This window comes from Glandiceps talaboti, chromosome 6, assembly GCF_964340395.1.
Source record: "Glandiceps talaboti chromosome 6, keGlaTala1.1, whole genome shotgun sequence".
Lineage (NCBI taxonomy): Eukaryota > Metazoa > Hemichordata > Enteropneusta > Spengelidae > Glandiceps > Glandiceps talaboti.
The window spans coordinates 14,709,219-14,728,937 of NC_135554.1; the positions used below are offsets into that span (position 1 = coordinate 14,709,219).

The 19,719-nt window shown below is 33.2% G+C and overlaps 3 protein-coding genes across 3 annotated transcripts; 1 reads left to right on the plus strand and 2 right to left on the minus strand.

Annotated features, from left to right (window-relative positions):
* Window positions 1-2,148: 2,148 nt before the first annotated feature.
* LOC144437077 (peroxiredoxin-like 2C) lies at window positions 2,149-7,597 on the minus strand. Its single transcript, XM_078125945.1, has 7 exons — window positions 7,400-7,597; window positions 6,709-6,745; window positions 6,040-6,071; window positions 4,286-4,339; window positions 3,995-4,094; window positions 3,031-3,162; window positions 2,149-2,276 (listed from the first exon to the last, which is right to left on the minus strand). The coding sequence occupies exons 1-7, from the start codon at window positions 7,595-7,597 to the stop codon at window positions 2,149-2,151; spliced, it is 681 nt and encodes a 226-aa protein (XP_077982071.1).
* A 269-nt stretch (window positions 7,598-7,866) lies between these two features.
* On the plus strand, window positions 7,867-15,020 carry LOC144436436 (tetratricopeptide repeat protein 4-like). Its single transcript, XM_078125235.1, has 10 exons — window positions 7,867-7,998; window positions 9,726-9,843; window positions 10,202-10,363; window positions 10,756-10,901; window positions 11,433-11,489; window positions 12,153-12,239; window positions 12,912-13,132; window positions 13,902-13,989; window positions 14,428-14,510; window positions 14,883-15,020. Exons 1-10 carry the CDS (start codon window positions 7,867-7,869, stop codon window positions 14,974-14,976), a joined length of 1,188 nt encoding a protein of 395 aa, XP_077981361.1. The 3' UTR covers window positions 14,977-15,020.
* A 1,518-nt stretch (window positions 15,021-16,538) lies between these two features.
* LOC144436882 (uncharacterized) lies at window positions 16,539-19,603 on the minus strand. Its single transcript, XM_078125743.1, has 6 exons — window positions 19,580-19,603; window positions 18,997-19,122; window positions 18,167-18,310; window positions 17,744-17,809; window positions 17,273-17,431; window positions 16,539-16,721 (listed from the first exon to the last, which is right to left on the minus strand). Exons 1-6 carry the CDS (start codon window positions 19,601-19,603, stop codon window positions 16,635-16,637), a joined length of 606 nt encoding a protein of 201 aa, XP_077981869.1. The 3' UTR covers window positions 16,539-16,634.
* Window positions 19,604-19,719: the final 116 nt, after the last annotated feature.

Genomic DNA, 19,719 nt, shown 5'->3' on the forward strand with positions numbered 1-19,719 from the left:
CTACGTCACATAGCTCCTGTCATCAAAATCAAGTCTTGGATTAATTATGCAATGGAAGACAATAGATTATTAATTAGGTGTTGTGTTGTAGCTTTCATTAAAAATAAAAATCAATCAATCAATCAATCAATCAAAAGAATTTTTATAGCACCAAAATCCAATATGACGTAATGTTCTATGGCACTGAACAGGAACAATAGTAGATCAATGTAAAAAGTTGGAGAAAGCTCTTGCAATAACTGTCAAAAATATCATAAAGATAAATAAATGGCATTACAGCACACAGGATAGTTGTATATATCAAGTACATTGGATATCCTTGGAGTTTACAATCAACTATTACAAACATTATGCAATGGACATGTTGATGTAAAATCATCAATTAAGTGTAATCATAATTTTTTTTTTCGAAATATAAGCAAATGTAGAAACCAGGAAAATTATGGACCTACATGAAATACATTGTAGCTACACAAACAAGGAAAAATATCTGGTACATCACACAGAATACTAATTTCAAATATAAAGTACAGATTATCTGGATCGACATCAAAGCAGACGTGCTTGGAAATACTGACCAATATAAATACATGCAATATATAGGAAAATTGTGTATGTGAAATACACTGAAAGTCCAGATATGATATTGCAATAAAATTTTAGTACATGTTGAGATGTCTAACAAGTCAAGTTTTTCCTTCATCTTGTGAGTTTTTCAATGTATATAAAAATCACAGTCTAATGGTTACTACTCTTCATATACCTTACGCTGCCATGGTAACAATGAAGGTTTATTGAGTTGTCCCAAAATTTACATTGAATTTGGGAAGTAGTCCTTATATTGAAAATAAACATATTTCATTTATGTCATACTTATAGCATGAACATCTTGAATTTTTCAATGTTTTCCAAACCATGTATGTAAATCAGCAATATCACTATGCCATTACATTATTTTACACCATTCACAAGCCAAACTGAGAGGTCTGAAACTGAACAAAAAATATGGAATATATACTGTGGTTGTTCTATGTGATGACAGCACGCATCTATGTCACGACAACGTGTTTCTACATTACTGGTTCTGCTGTGTCCAAAATATGAGTCAAAACACTCAAAATTACCATTACTTTCCCCGATTTTTCTTTGATATTACTGGTGCTGATATAATTATATTATTCCCCAATAATTTTCTTCATTCAGCCGGAAAATACTCATGACTAAGGCTTGTCATAAGCAACTCATAGTGACAAAGCCTCCTTAGGTCACTCATATTTTCCTTGGGTAAACAAAAAAAAATATTGGGGAATAACATCTAATACTAGTAATTCTTAAAATGTGAACCATGATGCTCTTTAGAAAAATACAGTGATTGCCACAGTTCTGTTAAATATATTATCTTTTAGTAGTACATCAAAGTTAAGAGTTACTTTAAGTTAATATGTAAAAGGTAGTTAACTTTATTGGTATATTAAATAAATATACATAGAACAAAATAAGTACAGGGGTTGGGGTTAGTTTGTAAAAATGAAATCATAAAAGGTCTTCTGATATAGTGATTTAAATAATTATTAGAGTAAATATATAAATATAATATTGATTTGAATTTAAGCGTTCAGCTTTTGATTTGACAATATAATAATGTACACATCTTACTAGTGCATGAACCGAGTTTTCATCTTACTAAGATAGTGTGCTTGTTTGGTGTGATAGATTACATAGCTGGATGATAGCTGGTATCTTTGTTGTGCTTATATAATCACCCTGCAAATACTGGACATCCCCCCCCCCAAAAAAAAAAACAAACAAAAACAACAACAACAACAACAACAACAACAACAAAAATACAAGATCGTGGAAGTCATACAAATTGCCACCTACTGTGAGTACAACTAACCGACATCCACTCAATAAAATCAATGTATCACTACAAAAGTTTTAGTTTGTATCTATCTTAGTTAGCTGAACACTCAGTTTCTGTGAACATAACACATACATATCCTCTTTGTGACAGTTGCGGATACTTCAAATTGTCAGATGTGTGCATATCTACCATATTGTACATTTCATGTCATTGTTCCAAGTTGAAAGTTGAATAAATTACCAAAGAATTACACATCTAATGAGTTGATAGTATATACATTGATATCAAATCTGTAATATTCTCTTGTGTTTATCAAAATTGACTTGTTCTACACCAGCAACGGCCAATAAACGATTTATTGGAGTATGATCCACTAGGTTACGATCGATGTGATAAAAATGTTCAACAGGACCTGCAAAATAAGATGACAAGAAATACATCATCACACTTCTTTTTACTAATATTTAAGGCAAGTGTGTCAAATCTTTTACTTGTAGTAAATAATCAAACCTTCTGATATAAGTCAGTAGAAGTGTTGTACATAGACTTTACCATATTAAAACATGAACATACAGAAATGATCTTGGGAATGAATTTCCAAGATTTTTAATGTCCTTGTCTATAAAACACACACACACATACACATATATACACACACAAGCACAAACAAACAAACACCAAACTATCATACAATTTATATCAAATTATATTTTTTTCAATATTTCTGTTTGTTAACTTAAATACATCCTTTGTTTCTTTGCTGTAAATTTGGATGTAATTATTCTAATAAGTTGAAATTTTAATCAAGTGCATACCAGCACAGTATTTTTCTTATATGTAACAAAAACAAAAGTTTTGAGTCAAAATTGTTGAAATAGGGTTAAACGTAGACTTGTTCAAGTCTGCAGGGTTTTTTTCGTTCCTTATTTGAATAAAGTGATTTTATTTAAAAACACAACTGTGCTCTTTTGTGGGAAATAATAACCTGATTATAAATACTCAAAAAGATTAAAAGATTACGAGAAATGCACTGGTGCCAGTCTACGTTGACCACTACATCATCATGGATATATACTTCAGATAATAGTCTTTTACTACATTGCAATGGGTATGTAAATTAAGGTAACCACGTAACAAATCAGTGTTGTATTGTCATGACAACTTACCTGGTCCTAAAACCAACTGTCCACCAAGTTGTCTGATGTCCAACCTAAAATCATTAAACTGCATTGATCTCCAAGTACTTTTCAGAATTCCACCAAGCATTGATGATTTGATGTGAGGACTGCTAAAACTACCTGGTGATTGAAAAATAAATATGTCACACACTGTGTCACTTCATTACTGCTAGGGCTCTACATAGAGTGGGTAATAAAAAGAAGTAAAGAAAATTACATGCACACACACACACACACACACACACACACACCACACACTGGAACAGACACAGGGATGGAACCCAACATAATAGCCCCCTGCAGGCAGTGCCCACTGGGGGCTAAAATTACTTGGACATTTCAAGTGGTGACATTACCTACTAAAACATAACACATACATGTATGGCTATTTTTGAACAGCAAGTCATTTGGGTAAATTGGGTACAATGGTATTTCCAAGGGTGATATTCAATTACACCAAGAATTATATTTTCCCTGTTTGAAACAGAACACGCTGATAAATTCTTTCAAATGGTTGAAATAGATAGCTACAACTTGACTAAGAAATGGAGTGAAACTGTTCGTAAGTTGTTAAAGTAACCTAGACTAAGTTTTCATCTATAAGTTAAAGGGAATACCACTCCAGGAAATAGAGACATTTTCATAAACTATGGGTTCTGGAGAGTCATTTCATAATTTTACATCACCTACAATTACTTGTGATTTCAGAGAAACATCAAGTTGATCTTGTGCATTTATAGGGTATCTTTGCTATGGACCATTGCATGAAGGGAGTCAGCAGAAATGGTTATTCATGGTTGAACAATGAATATGCATGATGCCTTAAGTGTAAAATATCCCTTACGAATCTTCATAGTTTATGAAAATGCCTTTATATCCTGGAGTGGTGTTCCCTTAAAGACAGTACACTAGCCTGACCTGACTTGTCACAATACAATACAACAAAACATACCTCCTTCTGTTGATTTTCTCCGCAGTTTTAAAGCTTTGTAGATACTCTTCTCTTGGTCTACATAAATCTCAAATGGGAATGATGTATCATACTTAAAAGGCTACAGAGAGAGAGAGAGAGAATAAAACATGCATCACATTTATATAGCGCACACACATAACATCATTCTCAAAATAGACAAATCATAGAGGCTATGGTTGTAAACACAGGTTGATTAAAGTGTATGACATCAATTGGCATCATATAGAATTATATGAGAGCAATTTATTGATAAATGACAAGATATCATACCTTGATGTATTTCCATGGAACACAGCTGATTACAATCAATCTTACACCAGCATTCTGTATTTGAAATAACACATTCTACAAAGTTTAGCAAATAGGACTTTGAAGTCAAATTATTAGATATGTTTTGTAAATTGATATTATCACATTCCTAACACTTATTTGTTGGGATTTGTTTTTGGTGACGTCTACCTTTAATGATGTATCTGATAGTGAATGACATCTGGCTTGGGATGTAGGTCATAGAAGTACTTAGGGCACCTCGCCACAGGGATAAAGCTCCCTGAAAATCAAAGTTTTTAAAATCTCTCCAACCTTTGCAATATGAAAGCTTGTCCTTTTGAAATAATAAAACAAAATTTAGGGTTTCAACATCTTGTTTTCAATGAAATCCTCAATCTTTTATTTCCCCATATAGTTACACAGTATTCGGTGGCCATATTGGATTCTATCTTTTATTTCCCCATATAGTTACACATTATTCGGTGGCCATATTGGATTCTATCTTTTATTTCCCCATATAGTTACACAGTATTCGGTGGCCATATTGGATTCTATCTTTTATTTCCCCATATAGTTACACAGTATTCGGTGGCCATATTGGATTCTACCTTTTATTTCCCCATATAGTTACACAGTGTTCGGTGGCCATATTGGATTCTATCTTTTATTTCCCCATATAGTTACACAGTATTCGGTGGCCATATTGGATTCTATCTTTTATTTCCCCATATAGTTACACAGTATTCGGTGGCCATATTGGATTCTATCTTTTATTTCCCCATATAGTTACACAGTATTCGGTGGCCATATTGGATTCTATCTTTTATTTCCCCATATAGTTACACAGTATTCAGAGGCCATATTGGATTCTATCTTTTATTTCCCCATATAGTTACACAGTATTCAGAGGCCATATTGGATTCTATCTTTTATTTCCCCATATAGTTACACAGTATTCGGTGGCCATATTGGATTCTATCTTTTATTTCCCCATATAGTTACACAGTATACGGTGGCCATATTGGATTCTATCTTTTATTTCCCCATATAGTTACACAGTATTCGGTGGCCATATTGGATTCTATCTTTTATTTCCCCATATAGTTACACAGTATTCGGTGGCCATATTGGATTCTACCTTTTATTTCCCCATATAGTTACACAGTATTCGGTGGCCATATTGGATTCTATCTTTTATTTCCCCATATAGTTACACAGTATTCGGTGGCCATATTGGATTCTATCTTTTATTTCCCCATATAGTTACACAGTGTTCGGTGGCCATATTGGATTCTATCTTTTATTTCCCCATATAGTTACACAGTATTCGGTGGCCATATTGGATTCTATCTTTTATTTCCCCATATAGTTACACAGTATTCAGTGGCCATATTGGATTCTATCTTTTATTTCCCCATAAAGTTACACAGTATTCGGTGGCCATATTGGATTCTAAAATGACTAAATTTGAAATGTCATTTTGGCAAAAATTCTGTTCAGTAACCCCACATTTTTTATTTGATTTTATTAAACTTTGAATAGATTGGATTTCTTTTTAACAAAGTTTAAAAAGTATATATCTATAGCGTATTCTACTTTATAACTGAGCTATATGATGACCACTATTTCTATTACCTGTCGCAAGACATCGGAAAATGATGATAATTATATTCACATAGCTTTGACTTGTTTAAATTCAATTCTAATAGTCTAGATTATTATCTGAATAAAATAATAAATAAAACAATTCTTACTCTGATGTTATCCACTGGAATTTTTGCTAAGTCTAAAAGAGAAAAGATATTAAGTCATCAGTTTGTAGTTTGTTTCATCTGATTAAGTCTTGCTGTAAGCACTGCAAGTACTGCACTCATACTATATTATATATGCATCAAAATCATCAATACCCTCAGTGTTCATTCAATTTTTATTCACATAAGATATGTAGTGCTATGTAGATAAATTAATCATTATCTGTAGCGACAAATGAAGCAGTAAAAAGCTAGGCAGTATTGCACTGACACAAACTATATGCTAATAACAGAACTCTCAGCATTGGTAAAGGATTGATGCCCTCCTTCGTAGTCCTACAATAGAGTGAAATATTTATAGTAACAAATTGGCACAGGTGGAATTTGTATTTTGCATAACTAAATAAACATACTGTAAATGGGAACATTATTAGGGGGAATGTAATTCCACTGATCTATGAAATGAAGATGAAATGTACCATTAAATGCTAATTTTTGTACATCAATTTCATGGAAATGAACAAAAGATCGCGTTCTTGTTTGTTTGTTTTTTGTGCTTCTATATATAAGTTATAGAGTTTTGAATTTTATTTGGACCCTCCTCCCACTACCACCACCACCACCACCACCACCACCACCACTATCACTGCATATAATGAACTACAAGCATACCTTCTGCATATTCAACAGCTGTGTAACATTGGAAATTCTGTGAACACAATAGTAAAAACGTAACATTACATAACCTTAGACAAAAACCTGACTATTCAAACATTGAATAAACAATTAAGTGCTGGCTTGACCATAATGGTAGTTTTGAAATCTTTACCAATCTTTCCAATAAATCAAAACACTGATGTTCTCCAACACATTCATAAATTGTAATAATGTTATTATCACCATTTTATTTTTAAAACAAAAAGAAATTTTTTAAAGCAATTTGAATATCTGAAATATTTGACCATAGACTTTAGTAGAATCCAACACTATTGAAATAACAAATTTTCCAGACATTTTGAAGTGTAGAAAATAAGACCGTAGTTATGGCAACCATATAAATTGTAATGTATTTTACACTAGTACTATGTCACGTATGTGTGTATTTGTACAAGACCTTATGTAATCATTAAGGCATACATGTGTGTACTATTACTAGATGGTCAAAATGACAAGAACTGCATAAATAATATTAATATTAAATCTACTTTTCTCTTAAATGGACAAATTGTGAATTATTTCCACAGACTACAGTATTTCATCTCTACGTTGCTATTACCATGGAGGTCTCTGCTATACCAAACTAAATATTTACAATTACATGGCCCGTGCAAAATACGATGCACACATTAAGTGGTTGACTTACCCTCACGAAAATGATGATCGACTTCCCATCCTTATAGAAGTAATCAAATGGAATCATTTCTCCATTTATGTCCCATACAGGCATTTTAGCCACCACGTCGAAATCAACATGTGGTCCCGCTGGGTCAGATACTGGAATGTATACATCTGTGGACAACTTCTCCTTGCTTGGCTTCACACCTCTGTCCATTGTCGCCATGATCGCTAACTCTATTCCTAACTAAACAGTCTCTTTCTATTTACTAATTTAGTTGATTAAACAAACGTTACCATGGCAACGTCGACACTATCTGACTGTCAAAAACTTTTGTAAATGTAAACAATTGCAAATGTTCTTCAAGCCGAATGTTGTGAAATAAAAAATAGTGACAGTTTAACTTGACACTCACTATTTCATATCGAAGATGGAAATACCATAATGCATTGGAGTAATTTGAGCAAACAAACCAAAAGGTCAAGGGTTAGAAAATGGCTGCGCCCAGTAAACGTGAGGAAGCTCAAGAACTGGCAAAACGTCTCGATGAAGACCTTGATGATTATGTAGCCAATCTTCCAAAGAAGAAATATGAAGACGGATTCACTGAAGAAAACTGGGAAGAGGTAAATCTACTTTATTTCAATATTTCAATTGGATTTTTACGTGAAAGTATGTGCATTTCGCTCTGGTTCAGTGTATCTCAATACATCATATTACATGTATCTGTCAGTGAGTCTTTCAGAATGAAAAAATATGTGATATGGGGAAAATTATGGGAGAAATTTCTAATTTACCCCTTCCCAACCCGACTTTAGACGTGGGGGTATGTTATAGTAACTTCTTCAAATTGAAATGGTGTAAATTAATTAAGTAAAGATTGTGCATAGGGAGGGCGTTGGGATGGGGTAGGGGTGAGGTGGTGGGTTGCCAGACATCTCATCCCAAAATGAACTCGTCCCAAACGAACTCGTCCCATCGCCATCTCGTCCCTCGACTAACTCGTCCCAAAACGATACGCGTTCAGAACACAAAACAGAAACGTGAAATGACGCAACTTTGGCAGATTCTGTCGAAAGTTTTGCAATTACAAACAATTACTTTATCGTTATGTTTCTGAACTTTTATATGAAAAAAACGATGACAGAAATTTTGACGTACGATCTATGACGCCACTAGTCCTGTTTGTCATCCCTTTAATCCTCAAGGCAGCATAGACCAGTGCACCGTCGGCAATCAGGACTATGACACTACATGCGTTATGCCTATTTGCAGTTAATTATGAACCACACAGGAATTCTTTGAATGGGACGAGATGGCAGTGGAACGAGTTGGCCCGGGAACAACTTTATTGGGATGAGATGGTTTGGGGACGAAATGACCGCCCACCAGGTGTTGTCTTTCCAAAATGTCTATTGTGAATATATTCTTCGAATTTTACATTGTTCAAGCAAATTCATATCGACATCATCTTATAACGTTATTATTGAGTTACTTTATTCATCATGCTAATCTGAGTCCAAGTCGAGGTACATGATAGAATAGAATCAATATTGGAAACTACATTTCTTCATTGGATTTTGTGTAATAAGTGTTTGGTGCTAAAACAAACTAGCAAATATATAAACTAGAGTTATAATATATACAGCCTTCTGTTAGTGTTACCATCATAGTTTCTAAAATGGTAATAATATTTTATCCAAAAGTCGATGAAATGTTTTTCTTGATTTTGGATTCCACTACTGAGGTCTCCATTCTTTAAAATCATCATTCTACCAGGGAGTATTTGTTCATACAAAAAAAAAACCAAACTAGTTTGCAAGAACAGTTATGTGAGAATCTATGCTTTGAATTTGGCGTAGCATAAAATAAAGATGATGTAGACTATAGAATCAGCTCAGCTGAAGCTTTACATTGAATATATTAGTACACAGAGTAATAGAAATTGCATATGACATAGAAGATGAAGTAGACATACAAAACCAGAACTGTTAAATTAACATCTGTATAAACTTTTTAATAATTGTAGAAAGCTATAAATAGTATTTGATTTGTTTTAGCAACGTTTCTTTACTTACGATACCAATAACCATGTGTTCAAATAGATAAAAACTGATATGACATGTATACAAAACTAGAAACTAGCAAACTCAATATTTATGCAATTTACCTCAGCTATTTCTTTACTCAAGTAATCTGATTATCAACCATGATCAAATTTTGGCCCTCACTTTGCCAAATCTGGGGTGTCTTCTTGTGATCCTAACATGTATTAGTAATCATACTGTTAATACTTTCGTTATGATTTCTACAGGGCATTTTTCAGCCAATATCTGTGTCTTTATTTTTTCAGGAGATTGAAAAAGTTCCTGCCTTGATGACACGAATGCCAACAGAAGAAGAAATAGCTACAAATCCTGCACTGCAAGCTTTACAGGCCATCAAATTTGATGATGATGCACCCCCAGGCGGTAGGATTGAAATTATCTCCTTTCAGATTCGGGGAGGGGGACATTCCCTCATATGTATCAATGTTTTGTGGAAGGTTGGGGGTCTCTCAAAATCTCAAAATTTCTGTGTAAAGGAGGGTTTACTCAAATTTCTCAATTTCTTTGACCCAATATAAACTTTGACCCTAGATAATAACAGCTTCTTTACACGACACCCCCTTAACAAAAATACCACCATTGATATTATAATGTATAACTTGTATTCATTTCAATTCAATTTCAGGTCATGTATATTAAGCTGTAGACCATTGATAATCTGGAGTTTGGTCTAATTTTATGATTAATGACAGTAACGATATTTGTATCATTGTATCAACAGAAAAGGCTGAAAGTCACAAAGATGAAGGCAATTATTTCTTTAAAAAGAAACAGTACAGAAAAGCAGTCATTGCGTACACCGAGGGAATTAAACTGAAATTTGATGATGTCAAGTTGAAAGCTATTCTTTTTACAAATAGGGCAGCAGCACAGTACCATTTAGGTATGTCTATGTAGCAGCACAGTACCATTATCAGACATTATGGTATGTCTATTTGGTTGGTTTAGGGAATTTTGTACATAGAAACACTAAATATTACTTGCATATGTAAATAAACATTGACTTTGTTGAATTATCCTAAATTAGAGAGTGTGAATAAATGACATGATATGATTGATAATGTGTTTACTATTGGTCAGTCATAGAGGGTTTCATGACTGCAGTGTATTTGCATTGAGAACATATTATATATATATCATATCACTTCACCCTCAATGACTTTTGTGAAAGGGATTGACCGATCCATGAGGGCGACCCATCACAGTGTTCATTACAGACTACACAACTACACAAGCCCAAGATTGAAACTAATTGTGTTTTGGTGATATTGACAGGAAATTATAGATCCTCATTAAATGATGTGATAGAAACCAAAAAGATCAAACCAGACCACCTGAAGGCACTTGTACGAGGAGCTGAATGCTGTATGCATTTATCACTGTATGCTGATGCTATGAATTGGTGTGATTTAGGATTACAAATATCCTTTCTACCCAAAGTTACTAATTACGTCAACTATATTTGAATTAGTATTTTGTTATTGTTGTGTAACTTCTCATCCTCAAGGTTCTTGTCATTATTTTGTTTTTTAAGACATACTTAGAATATATATGTTGAAAACAAAAATATGAGTTGTTTGTAGACAGTATGGTTTTTTATTCTGTATGATTCAAGACCACCAGCCCAAAACACAAATACAGTCACTAACTTAAGGAAGACTAGATATAACTCAAATAAATAAAGTAAGTGGAAATATTATTACAAATTAAATTATCCTAAATTTCATGAAATGTAAATATGGCAAGACATTGAAGAATATGTACACTATATGATGAAAGTAAATTGATGAATTTAAAAGGGGCAAATAAGCAAAAAGTGATATTTATCCTCTACCTGACTTGAATCACATAGTTGCTTGTAGTACACTAAGGTAGATACAACATATTAGAACCTCTAAATGGCTGACTAATCATGGTATATTGGTATATTGAATTTCCTTGACTGGCAGCACATTTCACCGACAGAGAAGAAATTACTTGATATCAGAGCAAAGGCTGACAAAGAAAAGGTGAGTATTATCAATCAAAGATTATCTTTAGAAATGTTGTTGTGAAGTGGTATTGCCTGTAGTTTATCTTATGGTATTTATTTCTGAAAAGTGTCTTTTTTTTTTTGCACTTTTTTTGAAACTAAGTACATCTTTTAAAGAGAGGTTACGTTAGTGCCTGTCTTGTAATACTGTTGCTATGATGATGAAATTTATTAATACATTGGGTTTGTCTGTGGCTGAGTGGATAACCACTGGCCTCTTACGACTGCAGTCAAGGTTTGAGCCCTCAACTGGGTTTGATTAAATTTGCATGCTCTAAGTAAGAAGAGGTTTTCCCTGGGCACTCTGGTTTCATAATTTCCACTTGCACTAGTACTGAACCCATGATCACGAGGGCCCTCACTGGACTTCTTGCATAGAGAACTATCCACTATAAATAAAGGTATTATAATTAGTAGAGCTGTTAGATATAATCCAAATTTAAATAGACTACAATATAAAAAACAGTTGACAGGAGAAATTACCAATTTTGTATACTAAAACTAATGTACACTGGTACAGGTTAGTAGTGTTATAGACACAGCAGAGTACCCACAAATTTTAATGACGAAAGGTGAAAGTCACTTGAAAAAATATCTAACTTTACATTTGTTAATGTCTTGTTGTCATGGTTACATACAGAGAGCAGCAGAGAGAGACAAGAGAAAGCAGAAAGCCAAAGAAAAGAAAGAGAAAGCCAGAAGTGATGCCCTATTAGCTGCAATCAAGGTAATGTACCGGTACTAAGCATAATTTGATAGTACATTGTATTGTGCTAGTTTTCTTTTTTTCAGCAAAAGAAAATGCAAGTGACCTAAAGGGCCTTGTCTTGATGAATAGCAACAAGGCCCCTCAGGTTACGAATATTTTCTGGCTGAATGAAGAAAAATATTTCGGAATAAAATATAATCATACATCTGAAACATAATGTGTATGAAAAGTCAAGAACGTAATGTTGATTTTGAATATTTGATTCAAGCACAAAATGAACCAATGACATAAATATGAAATGTTGTGACATAGAACAACTGGGTATAAAACCCATATTTTTTGTTCAGATGTGTTCAATATGTTATCAGTATGTTATCAAATATTATTTAGCATTTACTTATTAGACCTGAATGTCTTTATAGAAATAATGACTACATTTACTACAGTAAAAGTCTTTGAATATGTATTTTCAACCAGCCAATATGACAATGAATTGTAGAAAGGAAGTCATGACTTCAGCTCACCACATGTGATCCATGTAATGCAATATATTTACCTTATTAATATTGATGACTTCAGTTCAGTCCACCAAAGGGGACAAGAATTTGTTTGATCTATTAGTAAATATTGTTGGATAAAAGCCAAATGATATATGAAAACTTGATAAAACTTCAACCCTTTTGATCTCAGGAAAAGAAAATCCAGTTAGCACCTTTGGAAAAGAATGAAGATAATTCAGATGATGAGAATCAAACTAGAGATATATTATCAATGTCTATGTTAGAAAGTACAACACCAGCTGGTCATAAAGTTTATATGGATGACAATGGACTTCTACATTGGCCTGTAATGTTTATGTACCCAGAGTACGGACAAACTGATATCATTGCAGATTTCAATGAACATGCACAGTAAGTCAACTTATAGCAAAATGTCCTATTTGAGTAATGGATTACATATAATGACTTTTATGTTAACATGATAATGATGATAATGTTTGACGTAGCGCATTCCCACTCCGTGCTCAAAGTGCTTTACAGTTATTACTCCTAGGCCCTGGCAAGGAACTATAGAGGCACAACGGTCCTGTATACTTCCTCAACTCCATGGAGAATGTACGATCCATTGCACCCTTTGTTAGGGCATAGGATTAAAACATTCACATTGCAACCTCTATCCTACCAGATCCCCAATTATACAGCTGAAATAAATTTCACCCCAAATAAAACTATTATCTAAAAATTGTAATAAATAGTTCTTGTTACATGACCAAGGGTTCTAAATACTTACTGTACGACTAGCATTCACTCAAGTCAACAGGCTTTGTCAAACTGTCTGTTTGCTGGCTTCACCACTAGGCGGAAGTTTGACAAAACCTGTCAACCTGAACAGGCAAAATATTACTTGGAAGTAATTAAAACCCTTGGTTATGTAAAGAGAACCATTTATTACTATGTTATTCAGACCTGATGAATGTATTCAAGGCTGTTATCTCAAAATCATCACATGCATGAAGGAAGAGTACACATTGGATAAGTTGTCAATAACAAAAGTCACTAGTTTATATTTGTGTTCTGTACATATTTCCATATGAAATATAAAAATTTAATTCAAGAAATAAGTAGATCTATGTGTACTTATTGACAGTCCATGTAATGTGTAATTTTTGTCTTATTTCAGATTTATTGATCATCTAAATGTGATGTTTGGAGGGGATCAAATGGTGTCTTGGGATGAGGAAAGAAAGTACAAACCAGGCAGAGTGGAGGTAAGTGTCACCAAGTGTTCAGATAAAGAAATATTAAACACTACCAAGTGTAAAATGGTTCCTTGTTGTATGCGAAAAATGTATAACAGGTTGACTATAAAAATTTCCTACTCTCCTATTGATTGAGAGAATTTCTCCTGCCTTTCAGCTTACTAAAATGGCTGACTATAGTTCCCTGACGTTCTTACTCAAATGAAAGCTAGTTTTATCAAAAATCAACCAAAATCTATCTTACAATTACCTAAAACTCCAAACTATTTGATTGTTTACTGGAATTATTGTACACTTCAAATGTTTACATTGTGTTGTCTTTCTGCTCTCACTCACTCTCTCACTCACTCACTCACTCACTCACTCACTCACTCACTCACTCACTCACTCACTCACTCACTCACTCTCTAACTGATATCACTATTTATGTTTTGATTGTATTTCTAGATTTACTTTGAAGAAATGGATAAACAGATTCTCCATAAAGTTCCTCTTGATGCAACTCTAGCCAGTATTCTGTCCAACTCAAGGTAAATCATTGCTGGACATGTAGTCTTATCTTTTGTATTATTGTTACTTTACATACCTCCATCATATCTAGGTATTCACAAGTCTGATTTACTATAGTCTTATTGATAGCATCTCATCTCCTTCTCTTTCCTCCCGTGTTTGTGTTATCTGTGAGTCACTATATTACTCTAAGAGTCTTGTTTGTCTATACATGTATTGTTTTTTGTGTGGATTGTTTCCTTCTAGTCCATTTTGAGAGTAATCATGAATAAATCTATCATCCATGTATTTTTTTTTGTTCATGTGTGACACCTACAGTCTGTGTAAGTATACAGCGTATGTACACAAATTAGAATCTACCATATTCTTTTGTTTCTCCTTTCATATTACAGGTATGTGGTAGTAGCTGGGACACCTCACTTTATTGTACTGGTGGCAAACTCTTCATTCCAACAAGAATATCTTAAAAAATACTCACTTGCATAGACAATAAACTTTTCACTTTGAATTTTAATTTAAGCAAAGAACTGTTGAAAAAAATACAAGTTATTTGCATAACAATAAAACTGAGCTACATATAAACAACTTTTGATTCGTCATTTCCTCAGTTTTCCTCCCAAAAAAGATACCTAGAATATGGATGTGTACCAGGCACACATCAATATAATTTTTTCTATAAAAAGTAGAAATTCGTGTATTTTATAAAACCGGTATCACAATATATCAAAAGGATAAAAATGTATAAATACTGTCTATAACATTCCCAGTTAAAGTAAGACTATGACAAAACCCTTGAATATATGTATGGCATACTTGGGGAATTTGTATGAGTGCTTGTGATGTTCTCTCTGTAGCCATATTTTTACAAGCATAGCGAGTGAAAGTGCAGCAGAAAACACCACAAGCATACCCCAAGTATGCCATACTTGCCCTCACACATCATTGGGTTGTTATTATTAAATGTGTTTACCTAAAAGTGCAAAATTCTGTAAAAATGATACTGAGTGATCACACACTTTCAGGTACAACAAACAACTGTGCTTCATTTGCATATCATTTGCATACATGTATGAAATAATGTTTTTGATGCAGTGTAAATACCAATAGTATGTGTACATACCAGTGCAAGAAATCACTGGTACATAGGTAATAATAAAACATACATATAAAACTAGACTCCGTTATGTGAAATCCATATGTACACATTGTATGGCTATATCACAAAATAGTCCGACAGTCAAGTAGTATTCCCCAATATTTTTCTTCATTCAACTGAAGAAAATATGAGTGACATAAGGGGCCTTGTCACTATGAGTTGAAGACCCGTAAGGACAAAACATTTATGTCACAAGTATTTTCTGGCTTAATGAAGAAAAATATTGAAGATTAATATAATTATAACTGTGCAAGCTTATTTTAAGTAAATAATGATATTTTATGAATGTTTTGACTTTTATTTCAAATATTACAGAACCAGTAATGTAGACGTCTACCATCATTATATAAAACAGCCAGAGGGCATAAATCACATCATACAACTTGGCTTTCACATGTATAATGTTTATAGTACTGTGACTTGTGTAAATAATTCCACACCTTAGTTTCCATTACATGTACAAGATATCCCAGTCTACTTGACTTCAATCTATCATTTTAAATTCTGACTTGTCATGAAAACACACAAATAGAACAGTCATTGTTAAAATGTAGTATTTACAATGTGTAGATAATCTCAGTGATTTGTCTCAAAGTAAAAAATCATGGTCAGTAGTGTGGATTTCCTTGATGTACTCAGTCTGGTGTAGAGAGCACACAATCAGCTTTGTATTGCCAATTGGTGATGAAGTTTGACACTTCAAAAAGTTTTATCTCCAGTACATTTTTACAGCCGTAATGTCACGTTTAATAAACACATCACATTAATCCAATATGGTTAAAAACTTAATGTAATGGAAAACACTGGGGTAACACTGTCTTTGTAATGTGGTAATGTGAAAGTAACTCTTGTTGAAATCGTACATTATAAATATTTGCTATTTAAATGTAGTACTTCCAAGTTACCAATCTAATGAAACCATCCTGATTAAATTCTTTTACCTCAGTTTTATAATCTAATATATGACACAACTAAAAGTTACATCGTTTTATCTTCCCAATAAAAACTCTTTTAGTTTTGGATTGTGGAATTTTTGTTTGGTTTCCATTGTTCTCCAGTGATCAGAACCTAAAACCTGAAATGAAACCAGAAATGTAAAATGATTGATGCTGACAACAATGAATATTTTGTGTAACCTGACAATCATTCTGTATAGACAACATTTTATAACTGTCTACAGTATTTCTATGAACTCTTATTCCAATCTCATCTTGCCCCTTAATTGTAATAAGTAGATGTATGTATACTTTTCCTGTTTATGTACAATACTGCCAAACACCATTATTCCCATTCGACTACCTATACTTGAGAAATTCAAGCCCAGAGGGACAAATCTTAGATGTAACTTTGTTAAACCTGACACATTTACAGTAACATTTCATTTTCTATGACTCACCACTCATTTCTTAATCCTTTCTTAATGTGTAGTGTGTGTGTACGTGTGTGTCTGTCTGTCTGTCTGTGTGTGTTGTGTTGTGTGTGTATGTGTATATGTAGTGTGTAGTGTGTGTGTGTGTGTGTGTGTGACAAGGTGATCTATAGTACACAAAGTGACATGTCGTGTTCCTCTGAACACCATCTTAGAATGTTTCTACTTTCCAGTACTAAAATCTACTATTATCTTACCTCAGTGAATATTTTAAGTTGTAACGAGTAGTGTCTACCAGCCCTCTTCCAGTCGCTGTCTTTCTCATAATATCTTGCTATATATCCATTCAATCTAGCTGTTAGTAAGTGATTCTCACCAAACGCCCTCAGACAGATCTCAATAGCTTCAGCATACAACTGGAATTAATATAACGTATATATTTATTTTAAATTTTGAAACTCAGAACTCAAATTCTGTAAATAATTCATGGAATTAATATCTAAAAATTTAACTGATGACAGCGACATCGATATAATTTTACTATTTTTGTGCATCATGAATATTTACCCCAAAATATAACGTAACTATTTTCCTTCTGATGTTTCAAGGTGAAGTATAGTTTGTTGTAACCCTATAGTCCAATATGTGGGATTCTTTTGTTTTTTAGTGTTGACAGACTGACTGACTGACTGACTGACTGTACTACAGTAACACAGTTGATGACATACCTTGAGTTCATCATCCAGTGTTGCTTTGTTTGTGATGGCTTCTGCTAGCATACCAAAGTTCTTAACCTATAGTATACATGGATAAAATGACAATAACAGTTATAACAATGTACATGGCTAAGATGATAAACATTACAAAGTGAACAACACTAAAATAACAATAACAGTTACATGAAACTAATGCTATGTGACTAATTGATAAATTATGCAAAGATTACGAGCCTAAAATGATAATAAAAGTTGCACAAACTACACCGAGTAGAATTGTTTAAAAAGATCCAGATTCAGTTGCACTATCTGAGCAAATGTTAAATTTTGTTTAATCAGTGGTTTTTGAAAACTATTGTAAAAGCTGAGAACTTCGTTGGAATGAAATAAGTCATTGTAACATATGCATACTAATTTTCAGCTAAATTCTCTCACCTCCTTACTGATTCTAATGGCTTCATCTACATGCAATGTTGCATCTTTCTTTGCTTCATGACTAGTGAATGATTTATCACCACCTAGTAACATCCACCAATGTAAGTTTTCCACATATTTGCACTGGGTTGCTGCCATCAAGTACTAGAAGTAAATTGTGAAAAGACATCATTTTTATCAATGCCAATGTAAGTTTTCTTGCACTGGGTTGCTGTCATCGTGTACAAGAATCAAAGCGTGAAAGTAGTTATTGATGAATACTTTCACTGCTGGCATACACTCCCAGTACACTCCTAGATGTAAATGTCAGATTTATGCATTTTATGATAACAACAATGACAAAGTAACTGACTGTCATAATTTACACACACACATACACACACACACACACACACACACACACACACACATACTAATTTTATCCCCTACCAACTCTACCCCTACACTAATTATCACCAACTTAATATTTATCTAGTGTTTAGTACAGATTCTATCGAATGTTTAATTTTTGTAATACCTAATTGTTGTACTTCTAATAGTTCAACCCACCCCTTCCCACACACACATGCCCACACACATACATTCACACATACATAAACATATGAATGCACGTGCACACACACACACACATACATACATACATACATACATACATACGTACATACATACATACATACATGCATTCATACATACATACATACATACATACATACATACATACATACATACATACATACATACATACATACATACATACATACATACATACATACAAGCAAACAAACAAACACACCTGTACTTTTAAATCCAAACTGCTACAATACACTTACCTTGTGTTTGTCTTCAGTATAGTAGAGATTCTGTCTAATCTTGAGAGAGTCTTTGTAATATCGTAATAACTGCCGCAATTCATCTTTCCTTTCATTTGTAATTGTGTCAGAGTTAGAATGTAAATGCTACAATAAAATGAAAAAAACAGAAACTGAAAGAGAAGACTATGTTTGGATATCAATTCAATTGGAAATCAGCTTTTGTAGAATTTATATTACATTTTATATTTACATACAATTATTAATTTAGTAACATTTTGGTATTAAAATATTTGATTACCAAGTAAGGAATTTTGTATCTTTGAATCAAATCCTGCTGAAGTATTGCAATCTTTTGACTAACTTTCAAAATACAAATGTACAACTTTGGATACCATGTGTCTGATGCCATGCATTGACACAGTGCATACCAATTTATCGTAAGACTAGAGTTAAATCTAGTTACTGACAAGATGCTGACACTTCTACTCAAGAGGTGTTATGACTTCTATATGTAGGATAGGTTTTCTTTACCAAATCAAAGTGAAACTTTGGATGTCACATACTAAATGCATGCTTGCTTTTCGTGTAGTGATAATCTTACCTCATGTAAGATGTTACTAGCCATGGTGTACATTTCATAAAGTGATAGCGTAAAGTTTACCTCATCATGTAAAATGTTACTAGCCATGGTGTACATTTCATGTAGTGATAGTGTAAAGCTTACCTCATGTAAGATGTTAC

Coding starts and splice junctions, on each gene's coding strand:
- LOC144437077 (XM_078125945.1), bottom strand. CDS start 7,597: ATGGCGACAATGGACAGAGGTGTGAAGCCAAGCAAGGAGAAGTTGTCC. Junction 6,746..7,399: donor CGATCATCATTTTCGTGAGG/GTAAGTCAACCA, acceptor TTGTGTTCACAG/AATTTCCAATGTTACACAGC. Junction 4,095..4,285: donor TTCCATGGAAATACATCAAG/GTATGATATCTT, acceptor CTCTCTCTGTAG/CCTTTTAAGTATGATACATC.
- LOC144436436 (XM_078125235.1), top strand. CDS start 7,867: ATGGCTGCGCCCAGTAAACGTGAGGAAGCTCAAGAACTGGCAAAACGT. Junction 13,133..13,901: donor GATTTCAATGAACATGCACA/GTAAGTCAACTT, acceptor GTCTTATTTCAG/ATTTATTGATCATCTAAATG. Junction 14,511..14,882: donor AGTATTCTGTCCAACTCAAG/GTAAATCATTGC, acceptor TTCATATTACAG/GTATGTGGTAGTAGCTGGGA.
- LOC144436882 (XM_078125743.1), bottom strand. CDS start 19,603: ATGGCTAGTAACATCTTACATGAG. Junction 18,311..18,996: donor ATACTGAAGACAAACACAAG/GTAAGTGTATTG, acceptor ATTTACTTCTAG/TACTTGATGGCAGCAACCCA. Junction 17,432..17,743: donor CACTGGATGATGAACTCAAG/GTATGTCATCAA, acceptor TATTAATTCCAG/TTGTATGCTGAAGCTATTGA.